This window comes from Furipterus horrens, unplaced genomic scaffold (genome assembly GCF_987537825.1).
Source record: "Furipterus horrens unplaced genomic scaffold, mFurHor1.1.pri manual_scaffold_9, whole genome shotgun sequence".
In the NCBI taxonomy this organism is placed as follows: Eukaryota; Metazoa; Chordata; class Mammalia; order Chiroptera; family Furipteridae; genus Furipterus; species Furipterus horrens.
In genome coordinates this window covers 58,346,367-58,368,778 of record NW_028327179.1, presented here as the reverse complement: position 1 = coordinate 58,368,778, position 22,412 = coordinate 58,346,367, and the positions used below count along the sequence as shown (strand labels likewise).

The 22,412-nt window shown below is 38.2% G+C and overlaps 1 protein-coding gene across 1 annotated transcript; it reads right to left on the bottom strand.

Annotated features, from left to right (window-relative positions):
* Window positions 1-2,929: 2,929 nt before the first annotated feature.
* YAE1 (YAE1 maturation factor of ABCE1) lies at window positions 2,930-6,936 on the bottom strand. Its single transcript, XM_090286752.1, has 3 exons — window positions 6,753-6,936; window positions 5,310-5,431; window positions 2,930-3,531 (listed from the first exon to the last, which is right to left on the bottom strand). The coding sequence occupies exons 1-3, from the start codon at window positions 6,879-6,881 to the stop codon at window positions 3,102-3,104; spliced, it is 681 nt and encodes a 226-aa protein (XP_090142878.1). The 5' UTR covers window positions 6,882-6,936; the 3' UTR covers window positions 2,930-3,101.
* Window positions 6,937-22,412: the final 15,476 nt, after the last annotated feature.

Here is a 22,412-nt window from a genome sequence, read left to right as displayed (position 1 = left end):
TACTGACAGATCCCTAAGGCTCCACCCCTTACACCGTAACAGGAGTGACAACTCTACCTGGGACGCTGAGGCAAACAAACACAGGAGCCTGTTAGAATGAGGAGACAGAGAAGTATGGCTCCAAAGGGGGAACGGATCAAGGTTCCAGTGGGAGAACTAAGCAAAGAGGAGATAGCCAACCTAACAGATGAGGAGATACACAACCTAACAGACGCAGAATTCAAAACACTGGTGATCAAGATGCTCACAGGCTTGAAAGATATGCTTGAGTATGGCAAACGCATAAGGGAAGAAGTGAAGGCTATGCTAAGTGAAACGAAGGAAAATCCACACAAAACCAATGGTGAAGGGAAGGAAACTGCAGTTCAAATCAATGATTCGGAACATAAGGAAGAAAAAAGTCAACCAGTGCAGAATGAGGAAGCAAGAATCGAAAAAATTGAGGGAAACTTCCCAAATTTTGCAAAGGAGATGGACATTCAGGTCTGGGAAGCACTGAGGGTCCTGGGCGAGCTGGACCCAGAGGGGACCACACCAAGATTCATCATAATTGAGATGCCAAAGATGGAAGATAAAGAGAGAATCCTGGGGGCAGCAAGAGGCGGAGAGTTGCCTACAGTGGGGTGCCTATAGGACTATCAGCTAATTTCTCAGAAGACACTTTGCAGGCAGAAAGGGACTGGCAAGAAGTATTCAATGTGATGAAAGGCAACCTGCAACCAGGATTACTCTATCCAGCAAAGCTATCATTTGGAATGGAAGGGCAAATGAAGTCCTTCCAAGACAAGGTAAAGCTAAAGGAGTTCACCATCATCAAGCCATTATTATATGAAATGTCAAAGGGACTTACTTAAGAAAAAGATCAAAACTATGAACACTAAAATGACAACAAACTCACAACTATCAACAACTGAATCTAAAATATAAGAACAAAATCCAACTAAGCAAACTAGAATAGGAATGGAATCATAGGTATGGGGATCATTTGGAGGGTTATCAGCTGGGAGGGGGGAAGGGGAGAAAGGGGGATATGGTGCAGGGATTAAGAAGTATAAACGGTTATTACAAAATAGACAGGGGGAAGTTAAGAATAATATAGGAAAGGGTGAAGCCAAAGAACTTATATGCACAACCCATGGACATGAACTAAGGGGGGTGGGATTGCTGGAGGGAAGGGGATACTGGGTGGAGAAGAGCAAAGGGGAAAAAAATTGGAACTACTTTAACAACATATCAATAAAACATACTTAAAAAAAAAATAAAACAAGACAATAATAAGAGACTGTGTCCTAGGCCTTGAAACTCTGGTTGCCTGTTGTGGGGCAATTTTGCCTTATGTTTATGTTCATCTAGGGCCTTTTCATGGCAAGGCTTGGTGACACAGGAGGGAGGCAAGGTAAAAGATACAAGGTGAGCAAGGTTTCTTTCCCTCTCTTGTTGAGGGTAAGAAACACACTCACACACACACACACACACACACACACACACGAAACAAGAGAAAAAGGGGAAAAATAGTACAGCACAGGTATAATAATTAATATTCCTTTGCAGTCCATGAAGTCTTGTATTTTTAAAAAGGCAAAGCAAATTTAAGAGATGTTTTCAACCCAACAGATTCACCAACTCAGCTAATTCTTGACTTCTTTTGCTATGAACATCTACACGAAAATACCCTATTTCCAGTAGTAGCAAGGGCTGTTGTCTTCAGGGAATCTTATCAGAATAAAACCATATAAAATCTCAAGAGTTGCTACACTTACAAAATTTACTCAGGGTGACTTTTGACTTTCTGCAGATGTATCATTAGAATGGACATTTCACGTCTAATATGCAGGCCAGAATCACATGAAGACTTTAGAGACTGCTTATAATATTCCATGAGGATTTGAGACTTTTGTTGCATCCATAAATATAAAGTTAGTAAATCTCTCAAATATTGTTTATATCTAGAGAGATAAACATTTTATAAAAAACTGTCAAATGTCACTTATCTTCAGCATGTTTCAGTAAGTCCTGAAACACTATATGGTCTTCTGATTTCAAATTCATTGTTTCAATTCCTTAATGTTCTGTGAACTTTGAGGAGGTTGTAAGATTATTGTATTACATTTTCTTAATCTTCTGAAAGACATATTTTATCAGATTCTATATCTCAGTATGTCTTTTAGAATAGATGGTAGATATAAATATTGGTGAAAAAACAATTAAGGCTATCAATAGGGGCAATTATTTGGGTGCCTCAGAAGTCTGGTACCTCACATAAATTTATGTTTCAGGCAATGAAAATGATGAAAAATCTTTTCCTGATTTTATATGTTTAGGTACTAAAACAGTACCCAATTTTATCTATGCCATACTAAGAATATTGCTACAAGTTAGTGGTTTTAGTGTTTTATTCCTATGTGGATATGAAGCAAAACTATAGTTTAGATATAATAAACTGTCACATTTTTTAGGCAACAGTACTAACTCCTAAATACTTGGAAAAAATGAAGTAGTACTTGAGCATGAAATATTTTCTGTACTTTTCAAGGAATTGTATGTTTTTTACTTTTAATTAACATGAAACAAACTAATTTTAGTATTTATATGTTTTAAATCATCATTATGAACATTTCTTTAGCTTCTTACACTTACAGCCTTTTAATTTTAATATATGACCAACATAGCCATATATATTTATGTATGTATATCTACTTACAATGTTAGCTTTTATTTTTGGTAATTTTGGTCTGATTAGCTGGAGAAGGTCTTAGCCAATGATGGCGACAAAACAGAAAGTAGGATTAGGTCCTTACAAAATGTTTGATTCACTTTTGCTAATGAGTCTGAGAATGCTTGGTTTTGATCAGAAATTTGAAGATGACAATGACAGCTGGAATTTCCGAGAATATCTTAAACTACATAAAAATTACTACTGACAGTGGAAAAAGGTTTATAATATATTTAATAGTGTTAATTCTGAAGATTTTCAAACTTCCATGAAGGACAGTAAAGTGTTCAATGTAGAAACCAGTACATATTTTGGTAAACTTTTTAAGAAACAAAGTGCTCTAAAGGAATGTTCTGAACATTATTTTCATTAGAAAAGAAGATAATTTTCATAGTTGTTTGAGGTGCTGTAATATGTCTACTGATACTCCCAGTTGTTTTACTAAACTGGCTGTTTGTTCTAAAATCCAAGTGAGGCTTGGATTTTCAGAACATGCATGCTCCCGTGTTCCACAATGTTCTAAAGATGAATAATCTACCCTGCTAAAACTCTTGCTACAGTTTTTGTTACAGTCAGCATTATTTTCACAGAGTCTTTCATCTTTAGCTTCATCAATCTTTTTCTCAGCTGGAGCTATATGACAAAGATCCATATCCTGAATGGAGTCCAATAAATCTACAACATGGGGTTGTGGGGTGACTGATTTCAGATGTTTGAGCACATATTCTTCACACTGGTCAACTGCATCCAGAAGATTATTTATTTTCCTGATCAAAGCTGAACTATTATCATGAAGGTGACACCAGGAGAGCAAAGCACTGAATGAAAATATAAACAAGAGTTAAATAGGAAAAAAATTAAACAATCACAGGCTTTTAGAATTTTTGATGCTAAGTCCTACATGTTTTTTTTCTAGATAACACCATGCAAACCAAATGAATTATAATGCTGCAAGTCAAAATCAGGAAAGTAATAACGGTAAATAAGATTAAAAATAACAAATTAAACAAGTGGACTTAATCATATAACCTGTTCCTAATTCATAACCTCTTCTTCACAGCTCCACAACCACTTTTCCTCATTTTAGACTTTCCCCTATGGCTGTGGAGCTTCTGTTGAAGAGGGATATAACTGACAAAGAGAACATAAAAATTAGTTTCTCCTTTAAGGAAAGCAAACTGCTTCTAACTAGTGATTCTTAAACTTGCATGCACATTAAAATCACCTGGAGAGCTCTTAAAACTATCAAGGTCTAGGTCATACCTCAGAATAATTAAGTCAGAATTTCTAGGGGTGTTATTTTTTAAAGCTGCCCAGCTGATATCAAGGTGCAGCCAAGGTAGAAAAACATTGTTTGAATGGTATACAGCAGTTGCTTGTCATCAAAAGTGAAGGTTAGAAAAAAAGTTTTTAGGCAACTTCACATTCCCAACTTTGTTATAAGTAGACACGGTTTGCTCAGCTAACTAACAATTTTCTTGAAAAAGGTTAAAATTCTTTTAGTCCTAATAAATATTTTTCTTTGCTTTTCTAGTACAGATAGTACTTTAAAAAAAAAAATTCGAATTGTTCAGATAATCATGACATAAAATGGTTGTTGTGAAACATAATGATGTTTTTCCTTAGCCAGCTGGCTCGGTTGGTTGGAGTGTCATCCCCTACACCAAAAGGTTTGCGGGTTCGATTCCCAGTCAGGGAACACTTAGGTTGCAGGTTAGGTTGCAGGTTAGGTTGCAGGTTCGACCTCTGGTCAAGATGCATATGGGAGGTTACTAATCAATGTTTCACTCTTTCTCCCTCGTCCTCTCTCTCTAAAAAACTCAATAAACATATCCTTGGGTGAGGATTTAAAAAAAAATGCGATAAGCTTTCTAAGTTTATAATAAAGATTAACTTGATGTAAAGATGAACGGATCATTTTCCTATGGTAGTAGACTACAAATTCTGGTTCCTGACCATTGAATTTTCTAAAACCTTAAACACAAGATTTTTTTTTGCTAACTTTATTTTCTATCCCTGGTAAAAATCAGTGATTCTTGCATCATTTTCTCCATAGAGGGCAGTTTAAAGATTATAATCCTGTCATGCTTCTAGCTTCATGTGCCATTAGACCACTTGGCTCTGATATATGCCATTATTGCTATGGAATCTTGAGAGGTGTTCAATGTTCAGTACTAAAGTAAATGGGATCATTTTTCTATTATCAGCTATAATTTTCATCATATACATCTAGTGTGGAACTCTGCTACACTGTGTTCTGCCACATGTTCAAAACTAAAAGCTTTATTCAAACCCTGAGGATCTTTTAAATTACTTTGAGATATAGACATGTGATAACTTAGGCAGAAAAAAAAAAATACACCTCCCTATTTTTTCTTTGCTATAAATGACGCCTGGCTCACACATTACATGAATGAACTAAATCTTGACTTTTTGAAGGCAATATTATTATTCTAATGTTTTGCAGCACTCTTGTGTATTTAACACTAGGAAAAGCATTTTAGTTTAAACACTTTATTTTTACATAATACTTTTATAAAAATCCTCTAGTAGTACTGAGGTTAAAATGACTCAGCATTTAAATTTTAAATATTACCTCAAAGTTCCTCTGAGCTGTCCATAGTTTATAATGACTTCTGCACCTTCTTTATAACCTTGATTGAAGCCTTGTTGAAGAGTAACTGCTTTGCCAGCCTCTAGCCCATCTCTATAGCCTTCCTAAAAATCAGTAATGAAGAACTACAGTTATAATTAACATTAAGTGGACTACCGTTGGTTTTTCTCGAAAGTCATAAAATCAATTTAGAAAATCAATGAACACAAGTCTTTTCCTGTGTTATTTAACATAATGATTCTAAAATATATGGCACAGCCACACAAAGTAGACTATAATTCTCATAAAAATGTATTATTTGTTTATCCCATTAAAAATCCTACATTAGCAATGACTGCACAGAAAGAATACATGGAGAATTACATGTCTGGCTTTTTGCCACTGATTGGATTGGTGTGGCGAGGTGAGGAGACAAGGCAGTAAGTAGGATTATCAAAGGTTTTGGATAGTTAGCTGAAGTAGGGAGAGAGGAAATTGGTTTAGCAAAAGGAAAATAAGAAATCTGGCTTTAGAAATTTTGCTTGATACCAAAATTCAACTAAACTACAAATTCACCATGGGCAGGGATTTTCTGTCCTGTATCTCCTTTGGTGCCACAGCGCTCATAAGGTGCTCAATCAAAAGATACCCCATTCTCACATAAAGCATTTCTGAAACTGACAACATGGCTGTGGGCTAAGCAATTATTTTACTGAAACATTAAACAAAAGTAGGCTTAGGACAATTTAATCGCTGGCAAGGATATTAAGTGGTAGTGGACCTTACCGTTTGGTCCTGAACTAAGCTCTGAGTGCTCGACCTGGAAATTGGGTGTATAGTATTAAGCTTAGTCTCAATGAATAGTGAGACAAATTAGAGATGGATAAAACACACCTAACAAAAAAGAAATCAACTTTAATACTTCCTTACCTAGCCACCAGTATTCCATATTAGCTTTCCCTTATTATCCTTAGACAACATCCCTACATTCACTTCTTCCACATACACTGATTACTACCACCCCTAACTTTAGGTTCCTCACCCATTCAAGCAACCCTGTAAACTGTGATCATGGCCTCTGACAGCCATAATTAGTACAGTAAGTGTACCCCCCCACCCACCCCCGCCCTGCGCGCAAGCCTCATCAAACTGCAATCTCTTCAAAGTTTAGACAGTTTACTTTGGTGGGACCCAGGATCTATCCACTCAGCCGGCGCTCCACGAATGCGCCCGGCGGTTTCACAGGCCTTCAAGTAACCCACTGGTAACCTTAGCAGGATGCGGGTCCCCCTGGGCGGCCACGCGGAGGGAGGCAGCGCCGGGCCAAGCAGGGCCACTTTGTCCTCTATCTCCGGTCCGTTGAGCCTCTTCACAGCCCCGAACCTCTCTCCTTACAACCCAGCATACCAAAGGACCACCCCGTTCCGCGCCCTCCACCAGCTTTACTTTGACTCGTCTCTGCATGTGGCTGCGCCATTCCCGCTGCACCAGTAGCGACTCGTCCGCTTCCTCATCAAACACGTCCCCCTCCGTTCCACCACCCGAGACCAAAGTTGCTGCATGAACCCAAGACATCACCGAGGTAACCAGAAGGCCGCTGAGCACTAGAAGATCCCAGAACTCCTTCCGGTTTGAGGGCGGGGGGCGGAGTCTGATCAGTGTGAGTCCGTGTCAGTTGGGCGGCTGCGCCTGAGCGTGGAGCGTGTAAATGGTGGCGATGAGGGCAGTCACCGTTGCTTCCTGCCTGCTGTCCGGGCTTTTCGCTCACTGGCTTATCAATTTAGGAAACGTTAAACCTGTAGGGAGTTTTTATGAAATTTGAGCCAAATTGAGGGCAATTGCTGGGAAGCAAAATCTCAACAGATAGAGAAAGTGCTCCAGAAAATGGCACTTTTTCATTTATACAAGGCAAGCAAAGGAGGAGGCTTAAGGATTCCTACTCAATTGGTGATAGAGTAGGAAGGTGGGAGAAAGCAAAGCTGGGAAATCACTGGGATTGAATAAAAAGTGAAACGAATAGACACATACTTTTCCTATTTTTATTCCTTTTTGAAAATTTAATCTTTACCGTATTTTTTTCCATTACCATTTAGTCCCCTTATACCCTTCTCCCCCAGCAATACCACACTTGTCCATGTCCATGAGTCCTTACTTCTTTCTGGTCAATCCCTCAACCCCCTAACCTCCCCCCCACCCTGCAAGAGGCCATCTGTTCTCCATCTATGAGTGTCTGTTTTGCTTGTTAGCTCAGTTTGTTCATTAGACTCCACATATGAGTAAAACTATATGTTATTTGTCTTTCTCAGACTGACTTATTTCACTCAGCATAATGTTCTCCAGGTCCATCCATGCTGTCACAAGGGTAAAATTTTCTTCTTTTTCACAGCTGAGTACCGCTTGGGATGCTTCCGTATTTTGGCATTTGTAAATAACGGTGCAGTGAACATAGGAGTGCTCATATTCTTTTGAATTAGTGTTTTGGGTTCCTTTGGATATATTCCCAGAAGTGGGATCACTGGGTCAAAAGGCAGATCTATTTTTAATGGATCTTTCCACAATGGCTGTGCCAGTCTGCATTCCCACACACAGTGCACAAGTGTCCCCTTTTCTCCACATGATCACCACCACTTCCTGTTTGTTGATTTATTGATGATAGCCATTCTGACAGGTGTAAGATGGTATCTCCTTGTGGTCTTAATTTGCATTTCTCTGATGATTAGTGACGTTGAGCATCTTTTCGCATGCCTATTGGCCATCTGTGTGTTCTCTTTGGAGAAGTGGTCTTTTGCCCACATTTTAATTGGGTTGTTTGTATTTTGGTGTTGAGTTGGTAAGTACTTTATACATTTTGGATATCCACTCCCTAGCAGCTGTTTTGGTGCATATGTTCTCCCATTCTGTGGGGTTTTAAAAATTTTGTTGATGATTTCCTTAGCTGTGCAAAAAATTTTTAGTCTGATGTAGTCGCATTTATTTTTTTCTTTTGTTTCCCTTGCCTGAGGAGATAAATCAGCAAAAATATTGCTATGAGCAATGTCCAAGATTTTGCTACATATGTTTTCTTCTAGGATTTTTATGGTTTCAGGTCTAACATTTAAGTGTTTAATCTATTTTGAATTTATTCTTGTGTGTGATGTAAGAAGGTGGTCTAGTTTCATTTTATCTGCATGTATCTGTCCACTTTCCCAAAACCGTTTATTGAATAGACTATCTTTGGCCCATTTTATGTGCTTGCTTCCTGTGTTGAATGTTAATTGAATATAAAGGTGTGGGTTTATTTCTGGGCTCCCTCTTCTGTTCCATTGATCTATGTGTCTGTTTTTATGCCAGTACCATGTTGTTTTGATTACTATGGCCTTGTAATATAGTTTGTTATTGGTAGCCTGATTCCTCCAACTTTGTTCTTCTTTCTCAGGATCACTGTTGATGTTCAGGGCCTTTTGTGGTTCCATATAAACTTTTGGACTACTTGTTCTAGATCTGTGAAATATGTCATTGGAATCTTGATAGAAATTGTGTTGAATCTATATAGTGCTTTGGGTAGTATGAACATTTTAACGATGTTAATTCTTCTTATCCATGAACAGTGTATGTGCTTCCTCATATTTGTATCTTCTTCATTTTCTTCAATGTCTTATAATTTTCCATGTACAGGTCTTTTACATCTTTGGTTAGGTTTATTTCTACATATTTTATTCTTTTTGAAGCAATTGTGAATGGGATTTTTTCTTAACTTCCCTTTCTGTTAGTTTGTTATTGGCATGTAAAAAGCCAACTGATTTCTGGACATTAATTTTGTATTCTGCTACTTTGCTGAAATCATTTATCAGTTCTAGAAGTTTCTTGGTGGAATCTTTGGGACTCTCTACAGTATCATGTCAATGGCAAATAAAGACGGTTTTACTTCTTCCTTTCCAAATTGGATGCCTTTTATTTCTTCTACTTGTTTGATTGCTGTGACTAGGACTTCCAGTACTATATTGAGTAAGAGAGGTGAAAGTGGACATCCCTGTATTGTTCCTGATCTTAAGGGGAACACATATTGTTTTAGCCCATTGAGTATGATGCTGGCAGTGGATTTGTCATATATGGCCTTTATTATGTTTAGGTATGTTTCCTCTATGCGCATGTCGTGGAGTGTTTTTATCATAAATGGGTGCTGGATTTTATCAAATGCTTTTTCTGCATCTGTGGGTATGATTATGTGGTTTTTATTTTTCATTTTGTTTATGTGGTGGATCATATTTATTGATTTGTAAATGTTGTACCAAGCTTGCATTTCCAGAATAAATCCCACTTGATCATGGTGTATGATTTTTTTTTTGATGCATTCCTGTATTTGGTTTGCTAATACTTTGTTCATCAGGGATATTAGCTATGATTTTCTTTCTTTGTAATGTCTTTGTCTGGTTTTGGAGTTGGGATAATGCTGGCTTCATAAAATGAGTTTGAGAGCCTTCTCTTCTCTTGCATTCTTTTAGATTGTTTGAGAAGCAGAGATGTTAGTTCTTCTTGGAATGTTTGGTAAAATTCACTTGTGAAGCCATCTGATCCAGGGCTTTTGTTTGTTGGGGGATTTTTGATTACTGCTCCAGTTTGCTGGATATAATCTATCTATTCAGATTTTCTGATTCTTCCTTATTTAGTTTTGGAAGACTGTATGTTTCTGGGGATTTCTCCATTTCATCCTAGTTGTCCAGTTTGTTGACATATGGTTGGTTGTTCATAGTATTTTCTTACAGTCATTTTTATTTCTTTGGTGTAAGTTGTTATTTCTCCTCTTTCATTTCTGATTTTATTTATTTAGGACCTTTCCTTTTTATTTCTTGATGAGTCTGGTTAAAGGTTTACCAATCTTGTTTATCTTTTCAAAGAATTAGCTCTTGAATTCATTGATCTTTGTTTTTTTTTTTTTTTTTTTTAGATCTGTTTGGTTTATTTCTGCTCTTTATTATTTCCTTCCTTCTACTCATTTTGGGCTTTGTTGTTATTCTTCAAGTTTCTTTAAGTGTAAAGTTAGATTGTTTATTTGAGCTTTTACTTGTTTTTTTTTTTTTTTGTTTTGTTTTTTTTTTTTTTTTTGAGATAGGCCTGTAATGCTATGAATTTTCTTCTTGGGATTGCTTTCCCAGTGTCCCACAGATTTTGGATTGTTGTGTCCTCATTTTCATTTGTTTCCATGTAGCTTTTGATTTCTTCCTTGATCTCGTTGTTGACCCATTCATTGTCTAATGACATGTTATTTAGCTTCCATATTTGCATGTTTTTCAGTGTTCTTCTTATGATTGATTTCTAGTTTCATAGCATTGTGGTCAGAGAAGATGCTTGATATGATTTTAATCTTCTTAAATTTATTGAGACTTGTTTTGTGTCCTAACATGTGGTCTATCTTAGGAAATGTTCTGTGTGCACTTGAAAAGTATGTATATTCTGCTGCTTTGGGGTGAAATACTCTGAAGATATCAGTTAAGTCCGTTTGGTCTACTGTGTTGTTTAAGGCCACTGTTTCCTTGTTGATTTTCTTCCCTGAAGATTTATCCATTGAAGTCAACAGGGTTTTTAAGTCCCTGACTATGACTGTATTTTGTTGATCTCTCTTTTTGTCCATCAAGATTTGCTTTACGTATTTAGGTGCTCTTATGTTGGGTGCATAATTGTTTACTAGGGTTATATCCTCTTATGGGATTGTTCTCTTCATCATTATTTAGTGTCCTTCTTTGTTTATTACTATGGCCTTGGTTTCAAAGTCTATTTTGTCAGATATTACTACTGCTACCCCAGATTTCTTTTTCTTTCCCATTTGCATGAAATGTCATTTTCCGTCCCTTTACATTTAGTCTTTGTGCGTCTTTCGATCTGAGATGGATCTCTTGGAGATCTCTTGTTTTCTTATCCAGTCAGCTACCCTATGTCTTTTGGTTGGGGCATTTAAGCCATTTACATTTAAGGTGATTTTTGATAGACACTTATTTAGTGCCATTTTATTGTTAGACTGTTTTCTTCTGTTTTTCTTTTTTCTTTCTTTTTCTCTTATTCTTCTTAAAGCAAGACCTTTAACATTTGCTACAGTACCAGTTCGGTGTTAACAAGTTCATTTAGCTTTTTCTTGTCTGGGAAGCTCCTTATTTCTTCTTTGATTTTTAAATGATAGCCTTGCTGGGTAAAGTAGCCTTGGTTGTAGGTTCTTGTTTTTTCATCACCTTGAATATTTCATGACTCTCCCTTCTGGTTTGAAATGTTTCTGTTGAGAAATCAGATGCCAGTCTAATTGGTGTTCCCTTGCAGGTAACTACCTGCTTTTCTCTTGTGGCTTTAAGGGTTCTCTCCTTGCCCTAAGCCTTGTCATTTTAATTATGATGTGTCTCAGTACAGGCCTCGTTAGCACACCTTGTTTGGGACTCTGAGCTTCCTGGACTTGTGTGACTTTTTCCTTCACCAGATTAAGGACGTTTTCAGTCATTATTGCTCCAACTAGGTTCTTGATTCCTTGCTCACTCTCTTCTCCTTCTGGTACTCCCATGATGTGGATGTTGTCATGCTTCATGTTGTCCAAAATATTTCTTAAGCTCTCCTCATTTTTTAATTCTTTTTTCTTTTTGCTGCTCTGCCTGGGTATTTTTCCTACCTTTTCTTCCAAATCACTGATTCTATCCTCTGCTTCATCTAACCTACTATTTATTCTTTCCAGTGTATTATTTATTTAAGATATTACATTCTTTATTTCTGATTTTTTAAAATGGTTTTTGTGTCTTTTTCATGCTGTTAAGTATTCTTATAATCATTACTCTAAACTCTGTTTGATAAATTGCTTGCCTCCCTCTCATTTAGTTCTTCTGGGCAATTTTCTTATTCTTTCAATGGGGTCTGTATCTTTGTTTCCCATTTTGGCTGCTTCTTTGTATTTCCCACCTTAGTTGTTAAACTAATCAGCTGTTAAACTAACCAAGCTGTAAATAGCCAGGCAGAGTAATTCCTACTGGTGGGGCTATTTCTTCCCCTCAGGCTGATGCCACTTGGAGGGGAGTGCTCTGCAGGAAAAAGATGGCTCCTGCAGTATGGGGAATGACTCAACATAGGGCTCCTGGTGGCTGCTCTTTTAGTTCTCTCTTCAGAGCCACCAACCCTGGACTCTCCTCAAGCATCTCTGATCCACTCTGTCCTCCCTCTACTGGAGCATAGGGTAAATGACTTCCAAGGAAATTTTGTGTGTTGGTCCTTTAAGAGGCTTGCTGTATCTTCAGCTGTCTCTCCCTGACAGACAGAAACCCTGCTGCTTTTCACAACTGGATGTTATCTGAGTTCCTTTCTGGCACTGGTGCTGTAGGCTGGGGAGCCCAACTTCAGGCTCAGACCCACTTCTCAGGGGGAGCCCCTTGGCCAACTGAAATACCCTTCTGGCACTTCAGCTACAGCCCGTAGGAGCTCAGGCAGCCCTCTCTCTCCTCCTGCATGCTCCCTACCAGTCTTGTGGTGAAGTAGTTTTTTTTGGTCCTTGCTTATAAGGCTTCTCTCCAGCGTGTTCAGTTAGTTATTCAGGATGATTTCTCTGCAATTCAGTTGTAATTCCAGATTGGTCCTGGGAGAGGTTACAGTATTCCCTCATTTATCATGGGTATTATGTTCTAGAACCCCCTGAGATAGGTGAAAATCCCCAAAGTAGGAACCTTACATTTATTTTAGTATTTATATATATTTTAAGGCTTTATAAACCCTTCTCACACATTTATAAACCGTTTCCAGTCCCTTATTAACCTTCCCCACTCCCTATTAACCTTTTTCACACTTTTATAAAAACACTACTTATGTTCTTAAACATATTCTACACTCTTAAACCTACATAACTTTAACAACACATGTATACTGCAAAATCACGTGATATAACGATAAATCCATGATAAATAATTAAATATAATATTTTTTAAAATCCTGCAATATAGTGAGGCCACAACAAGTGAACCACAATATAGAGAGGGACTACTGTAGTGTAGCTTCCACTTACTCCACTTACTCCTCTGCCATCTTTGATCAGCTCAAATGCCTTTACATATTACAGGTAACCCCTGTATAACACGGTTGTTAGGTTCCTAACAAATGCCGTGTTATGTGAATCTATGTTATATGCAACAAAGAACTAGTACAAAATGGGAGGCTGGGTTCCAAAAATTAAAAAAAAAAACATACTATTATATTTTTATAATTAAGAGAAATATCTTTATTAAAAAAATTTTCATCGAAAGTATTACATATTAATACGAATTAAGTAATGTTTTCTTCGTGATCACTACTAAGCTTCATTTACTGAACGCGTTGTTTTTTTTTGACAAGATATCCTCATCCTCTGAACTTTCTTTAGCATTTTCTTAATTTCTATGCTCTACTTTTTTGCAAAAAATGTGTTATTTTAGATTTATTTAAATCCAAGGTTTTGCGACATATGGTATTTTTTCACCCTTTTCAAGCCGATTCAAAGTCTGTAATTTTTGTTCCAGCAAGATCAGATGTCTTCTAAGAGGTAGTCTTTTTATTCCTGCCAAGCATAGTTCAGGGCTACAAATTAATTCACAAAAATAAAAACAAAATTACCATTTCTTTAAAAAAGGTTGGATATTACTCACCCCCCAAAATTTAATATATGTATATGTAATGTAGCAAAAAGAAAAACAATAAAAGTTTTAAAGTGTAATTAATACTCCATGAACAAAATGGGTTTAAAATTCTGATTAATTTTAAAATTCTACAGGCAAATCTGGTATGGTGTATGGGCTTGAATGACAAATTTTAAATGAGTTATCTTTTTCTCTTAAAAGCTTTTATCACATTCAGTATTGTATGGGGATTTCCCGAATTTTATGTTATATGGGAGTTTTTGCCAATTCTCTAACCATGTTAGAGCAAAACCATGTTATAGAAGTACCGTGTTATACGGGAGTGGGCCCTCAATTCTCTAACCATGTAGGAATGAAACCATGTTATAAAAGTATCATAGTATACAGGGTATACCTATACCAAATGCCATGTGTGATCTGGCTCCTGCTCACCTTTCTGGCCTCATTTCTTGATACCCTTCACTTACACATAGCCATTTTGCCTTTGCCACACAGTTTTTCCTCTGCCTAGAAATGTAGGCTATCCTTCTGCTAAAGACTACCTATTTTAGATGTACTTCCTTTGGAAGTTATTTCTGATCTAAGTCTGGGTTAGTTGTCTTCACCATATTATATTATAAAGCCTGTTTTTCTACATTTCTTACTATTCTGTAATTCCTTGAGGTATGGACTGTATGTCCTGGTTAACTGTTTTATCCTTACTGAATATAATCATTAATAAATATTTACTAAATAAATGAATGAAATTCAATAAAAATTCTTCAAGTACTATATTATAAACAACTCCATATTCTAGTTATAATTATGTAGTAATAACAGTGTCTGTAAATCTAGATGAAATTAAATAAAAATTTATTAACATTAGGATGTTATAGGGGAAGATAGAGTATGCTTGGCAAGATATAGAAAGTTAGACTTCCAGCCAAGATGGAGGCCTAGACTGACACGCTCCATCTACCTCCACAACTAAGAAGGACTACAACTACCGAAAAACCAGAAATAACCAGAATTTCCAGAAAATAAAGCTACATGGAAGTCCAACATATGAAGTTATAAACAAGTGGAGCTCGTCTGGACAGGTAGGAGGGGCGAAGCTGGGACAGAGAGGTCAAGCTGTGCTGGTGGTGGCAGCAGCAGTGATGGACGGTGGGGCTGCGGTAAGCACAGACACCCATATTTAAGGGGAGGCGAGAAGCGCCTGGGAGCACTTCTAGCTGCAGATCAAACCCATCAGCTCGCGATTCCAATGCAGGGGAAGGCAGACCCCCCATTGCCTCGGACTGTGAGGCCCAGATGGCATGGGATGGAGGAGGAGGCTTCTGGTCTCTCAGCAGAGAGAGAACAGCAAAAATCCATATTGGACCCCTGCCCCCACACAAAGTGCAACAGTGTGGTGAGAAGAGTCACCCGGTAGTGAAGAGTATATGGGGCTCCGCCCCCTATAAGATAGGAGGTTTGACAGCCCTGCCCAGGAAGCAAAAAACTGCCAGGATGGCAGGGATAATGTAGAGATCCCAATCATGCAGCTGACCAGAAAGCAAATACATGAATTAATGGATGAATAGATAGATAACCTTTCTGAGGCTAAGTTCAGAGCTATTGTTATAAGAGAGCTTACAGAAATAACAGCGTGACTTAATCAAGATGGGGAAGGAATGTAGGCTAGTCCTGCTGAAATGAACCAAAACATATACAAAACAAGTGGTGAGGGAAGGAAAACCAGGGATCAAATCAACAAATTGGAACATAGGGAAGAAACAAACAGTCAACTAGTGCAGAAAGAGAAAACAAAAAGTGAGGAATATGAGGAGAGGCTCAGAAACCTATTGGACAGCTATAAGCACACAAACATTAGAATTATAGGGTTGCCAGAAGGTGAAGAAGAAGAACTAGAAATTGAAAAATTATGTGAAAAAACAATGAAGCAGAACTTCCTGAACTTGGGGAAGGAAATAGACTTACAGGTCCAGGAAGCACAGAGTTCCAAAACAACTGGACCCAGGGAGAACCACACCAAGACACATTATAATCAAAATGTCAAAAATTAAAGATAAAGAGAGAATCTTAAAAGCAGCAAGGGAGAAGAAAAGAATCATGTACAAAGGGATCCCAATTAGACTATCAGCTGATTTCTCAGAGGAGACTCTGCTGGCAAGAAGGAATTGGCAAGAAATATTCAAAGAAATGAAAGTCAAAAACCTACAGCCACAAATACTCTATCCAGGGAAGCTGTTATTCAGAATAGAAGGGCAGAGAGTAGAAAAAGAATTATAGGTATGAGGAACATATAGGGGGGAGGTCAGTGGAAAGGGTTTCTACAATTCATAAAAAGGGATTATTAATGCTAACTTTCTATATCTTTTTTAATATGTTTTATTGATTATGCTATTATAGTTGTCCCTATTTCTTTTCTCTCTGCTCCCCTCCACCCAGTGACCCCTCTCCCTCCAGTTGTCCCCCCCTTTTAGTCCATGCCCAGTGGTTGTGCACATAGTTCTTCTCAACCTCTTCCTGTCTACTTCACTCCTTCCTACTATACTTAATTCTTGCATCATCTCCCTCCCTTTTCCCCCTTCCCCCTCTCGGCTGACCCCCCCCCAATATGTTCCCCATACCTATAATTATTTTTCCACTCTTGTTGCCTACTTAGTTTGCCTTTGTTTCAATTTCCTAGCTTCTGTTGTTGGTTGTTATGATACAGTTTTCATTTAAATGTTCATAGTTTTGATCCTCCTTCTTCTAAACAAGTCCCTTTAACAGTTCATATAACAGTGGTTTGGGTCTAATGAACTCCTTCAGTTTTACTTTGTCCTGGAAGCACTTTCTCTGCCCTTCTATTCTGAATGAAAGCTTCCCTGGATAGAGTATTTGTGGCTGTAGGTTTTTGCTTTTCATTACTTTGAGTATTTCTTGCCAGTTCCTTCTTGCCTGCAGAATCTCCTCTGAGAAATCAGCTGATAGTCTAATTGGGACCCCTTTGTACACAATTCTTTTCTTCTCTCTTGCTGCTTTTAAGATTCTCTCTTTATCTTTAACTTTTGACATTTTGATTATAATGTGTCTTGGTGTGGTTCTCCCTGGGTCCAGTTGTTTTGGAACTCTCTGTGCTTCCTGGGCCTGTAAGTCTATTTCCTTCCCCAAGTTCAGGAAGTTCTGCTTCATTATTTTTTCACATAATTTTTCAATTTCTAGTTCTTCTTCTTCACCTTCTGGCAACCCTATAATTCTAATGTTTGTGTGCTTATAGCTGTCCAATAGGTTTCTGAGCCTCTCCTCATATTCCTCACTTTTTGTTTTCTCTTTCTGCACTAGTTGACTCTTTGTTCCTTTTCTGTGTTCTGATTTGTTGATTTGATCTCTGGTTTTTGTTTCCTCACCACTTGTTTTGTATATGTTTTTGTTCATTTCAGCAGGACTAGCTTTCATTTCTTCCCCGTCTTGTTCAATATCTTTTGTTAATTTTGTAAGCTGCCTTATGACTATAGCTCTGAACTAAGCTTCAGAAAGATTTTCTATTTGTTCATCGGTTAATTCCCGTATTTGCTTTTTGGTTAGCTGCATGATTGGTATTTCAATCATTATTCCTGCCATCCTGACCATTTTTGTTTATCTTTCCTTCTTGGGTGGGGCTGTCATACCTCCTATGCTATCTGGTGCAGAGCCCTGAGCACTCGTCACAACTCTGTGACCCTTCTCACCACACTGTGGCACTTTGTGTGGGGCGTGGTCCAAGACGGATTCCTGCTGTTACTCTCCACGTAGAGACCAGGAGTCTCTTCCTCTGTCCTCACGCCCTCTGAGCCTCACAGTCCAAGGCAATAGGGGTCTGCCTTCCCCAGCATTGGAATCATGAGCTGACAGGTTTGGTGTGCAGCCAGGGGTGCTCCCCAGGCCTTTCTCACTTTCCCTTAAACATGGATGTCTGTGCTTACTGCTGTCCTGCTTCCTTCACCACAGCTGCCGCTGCTCCTGCCACCACCAGCACAACTTGACCTCTCTGTTCCAGCTTCACCCCTCCTACCCATCCAGATGAGCTCCACTTGTTTATAACTTCATATGTTGGGCTTCCATGTAGCTTTATTTTCTGGAACTTCTGGTTATTTCTGTTTTTTTGGTAGTTGTATTCCTTTTTAGTTGTGGAGGGAGATGCGTGTGTCAGTCTAGGCTTCCATCTTGGCCAGAAGTCCTGTTTATGATGTTTCTTGGTGTGGGCCTCTTTGGGTTCATCTTGTTGGATTCTCTGTGCTTTCTGGACTTGTATATCTATTTCCTTCATCATGTTAGGAATGCTTTCTGTCATTACTTTTTCAAATATGTTTCCAATTTCTTGCTCTCTCTCTTCTCCTTCCAGCACCCCCATGATGCAAATGTTAGTATGCTTGAAGTTATCTCAGAGTCTCCTTACACTATTCTAATTTCTTTGGATTCTTTCTTCTTCTTCTTGTTATGATTAGGTGTTTTTTACTTCTTTATATCCCAAATCGCTGATTTGATTCCACTCTGTTGTTGATTCTGTGTAAATTGTTCTTTATTTACATTAGTGTACCTTTTGTTTCTGACTAGATCTTTTTTATGCTGTTGAAGTTTTCTTCTTCTAGAATTTTGTTCTTTAATTTGGACAATGTTTCTTTATCTCCTCATTTTGGCAGCCTCGCTGTGTTTGTTTCTATATATTAGGTAGAACTACTATTTCTCCCAGGCTTGTTAGAGTGGCCTAATGCAATAAGTGTCCTATAGGGTCCAGTGGCACAGCCTCCTTGATTAGCCAAGCTGGGTACTTGAGGTGTACCCACTATGTGGGCTGTGTACACCCTCCTTTTGTAGTTGAGCCTTGATGGTCGTTGACACATCCAAAGTCAGCCACCACTTGAGTTTTTTCTGGTGTCACCCAGGATAATCTACAAAGTGATCAGCATATGCTACTTTTGCTGGGCTTGGAGGTGGCCAGGCAAAGCCAAGCTGTGAACCAAGGCTGGCTCCTGCTAGTGCCAGGCTTGGGGCTATTTGCTGAGGCCAGGTGCTGCTTGTTTGAGAGAATTTAGAAAATCTGAAGCATGAGGCAAGACAAGCCATTCATATGAAAAAGGTGCTGAGAATAGGGAATCACAAGGGTGGGACAAACAGTGTGAGATAGGTTAATGGAGTCTCAGATGTGGTGCTGCCTGTCAACTCTGTGTCTCTGAGGGAAGAGCTCAGAAAAGGAATAATGGCTTCAGCACTTCTGTCTGGGAGAAAGCTGCTCCCCCAGCTCTCACTCAGATGACAGACAATTCAATTCCTCCCCATATATCTTTGCTGCCTTACAATCTTCTACTCCTGTGCTGGAGGTCAGAGGGAGTGAGTCTGATGAAGTCCACACATGACCTCATTAGGAGGAATTTCCTGAGACTCCAGAAGTTTCTGTCCTCTACAGCCTCTATCCCGCTGGCTTTGAAAGCCTGAAGTTATGGAGACTTCTTTTCCTGGCACTGGAACCCTGGGCTGGTGGGCCTGGTATGGGGCTGGGATCTTTCACTACTGAGATATCCCTTCCAATTTTCATTCACCACATATAGGTGTGGGACTAGCTCATTCCATGCCACTACCCCTCCTACCAGTTTCAATGTGGCTTCTTTTTTAATTTCATAGTAGTAGGACTTTCTTTCAGCTTGATTTCTGGCCATTCTGAATGATGGTTGTTCTGTAGGATAGTTTTAATTTTGATGTGGTATGTGAGGAGGCAAGCCATTTTTACTTATGCTGCCATCTTGACTGGAAGTCTATTTATTTATTCTTAGAGAGAGGGGATGGGAAAGAGAAAGGGAGAAAAACATCAATATGAGAGAAATATCTATCAGTTGCTTCTCACACGCCCCCAACCAGGAACCTGACCAGTAACCCTGGCATGTGCCCTGACTGGGAATTTTTTAAAAGTATATTTTATTGATTATGCTGTTACAATTGCCCCAATTTCTTTTTCCTTTTCTCCCTTCCATTCTGTATTTTCCTTCCCTCCAGCAATCCCATCCCCCTTAGGTAATGTCCATGTGCATATAAGTTCTTTGGCTTCACCCTTTACTGTACTATTCTTAACATCCCCCTTTCTATTTTGTACCTACCAATTATACTTCTTAATCCCTGCACCATTTCTCCCTTTCTCCCCCTTCCCCCTCCCAGATTATAACCCCTAAATGGTCCCCATACCTATGATTCTGTTCCTATTTTGGTCATTTTCTTAGTTTGTTTTTGTTTTATTTTTTAGATTCTGTTGTTGATACTTGGGAGTTTGTTGTCGTTTTTTAAAAGAAAATAGTGGATTTATTTATATGTAGCACACAGAACCCCAAATTTTTCTCTGACTTTGTATTATCAACTTTTTCCTTCACTAAACTCCAACAGTGAGCCAGGCATGTGTCCTTAGCATCTGGCATAGTCAGTGCTGGCCATGGGGCAGGTGCCCAGTCAATAAATGGTTATTGATTACTTTCCATATTTCAGAATACAAAGACATGTCAATAATCCCTTCTCTCAAGGACATCACATTCTATTAGACAGAAAATACTTAGAAAGAATTTTGTCACTGTGTGTGGTAAAGGGAACAATGAACAAATGAGTTCCAAGGTTGTTATTAGAGTAGCAGAAGTGAACCCATTTTCTAAGGTATGCCTTTGGCACTTGTTTTCAAGTTTATATTTAAATTCTCAGATATTTCTATTTCTCTACCAACTAATCACAAATCATCATCATCATCTTTATCATCATCATCTTTAGCATTTATTCAACACATATTATTTTCCACAAACAATCTTAACAGTCCTATGAGGCATTTACTAAAAACATCCCCATTTTACAGATGAGAAGACTGAGTTGGTGGAACCAGGATTCAAAACCCAAAGTCTGACTCCAGAGACCACCTTCTTATTAACTGGGCTATTCCACTTCTTGTTGCTGTCCCCCCAGAAATATTTAAGTGCAATGGATTCCAGGAATTTATCTACTTGGACCATTAGAAAGACAAAAGAATATCTTGTATATATCTGTAAGTAAATTAAAGTGAATTACTCTTCAGATGTTTCATATGTATAGTGGACTTAGGATTGATGTATAATAGTAAAAATGCCTAGTTCTCATTTACAGTTCTGCTAAGTGAAAAATCACTTAGAGTCCTATGTAGGACTTAAAAAACAAACAAATATGTGAAACAAACAAACAAACAAACAAGAAAACCCAAATAATCAGATTTAAAAATGGGCAAAGGACGTGAAAAGACATTTTTTCCAAGGAAGATATAAAAATGGCCAAGAAGTGTATGAAAAGATGTTCAGCATCACCAATTATTAGGGAAATGCAAATCAAAATCACAATGAGATATCACATCTCACACCTGTTAGAATGGCTATCATTAAAAGACAAGAGATAAGTGTTGGCGTGGATGTGGAGAAAAAGGAACCCTGTGTACTGTTGGTGGGATTGCAAATTGGTGCAGCCATTGTGGAAAACAGTATGGAGGTTTCTAAAAAAATTAAAAATAGAATTACCACATGATTTAGCAATTCTACTTTGGAGTATATTTTCAAAGGATATAAAACCAGTATCATGAAAGGGATATCTGCCCTAGCATGTTCATGCAGCGTGATTTACAATAGTCAAGATGTGTAAACAACCTCTGTCTGTTGAGAGATGAACATATGAAGAAGATGTGCTATATATACACAATGGAATAGTAGCCAGCTATGAGAAAGAAAGAAATTATGCCTCTGTGGCAACATGGATGGACCTGGAGGGCATTGTCTTAGTTGAGATAAGCCAGACAGAGGAAGACAAATACTGTATGATTTCATTTATATGTAGAATGTTTAAAAAAATAAAGGCAAACTATTGAAATGGAAGGTAGCGATTAGAAAGGTGGCTACCAGGGGCTGGCAGGGTGGGGACATGGGGAAATTATACTGTGTTATTGTATACTTGAAATTCAGTAAGAGAGTAGATCTTAAGCAATCTCACCACCACCACCACCACCACAAAAAAAAAAAAAAAAAAAAAAAAGAGGTAAACACAGACAACCATCAAAACATTGGACCTAAAATTAGGAATTAATTCCTAATATATTTCATGTAAAACTCTGGCTATGTGACCTTTTTCTTTTACTTGACCTTATGTGTGCTCATTTAATTTTATTCTCTCCTTGTGGAAACTTCAGATAACTTATTTTAAACTTTAATTATGCCTGGAAGAATTTCACAATTTTATTATGGGTTTAACTGCAGTACAATGTTGTGCATATGAAGGTTGAATTTTATCAAGCACGGAGAAGTGGAAAAACATTTCATTCGTCCAGCTTTCCTCAGTAATCCTTGAAAAATGATAGAAAAATGATTTCTCTATCCTTTTTTTGTAACTGGCTCCCTCCTCCTCCTCTTACCTCCTTTGTTCATGACCTGGTCCCCATGCTGCTTGGTCTTCTGCTCCTGGCTCTGTCTTCCCTCCTCCAACTATGGACAGGCTGTGGGAGAGGTGACAG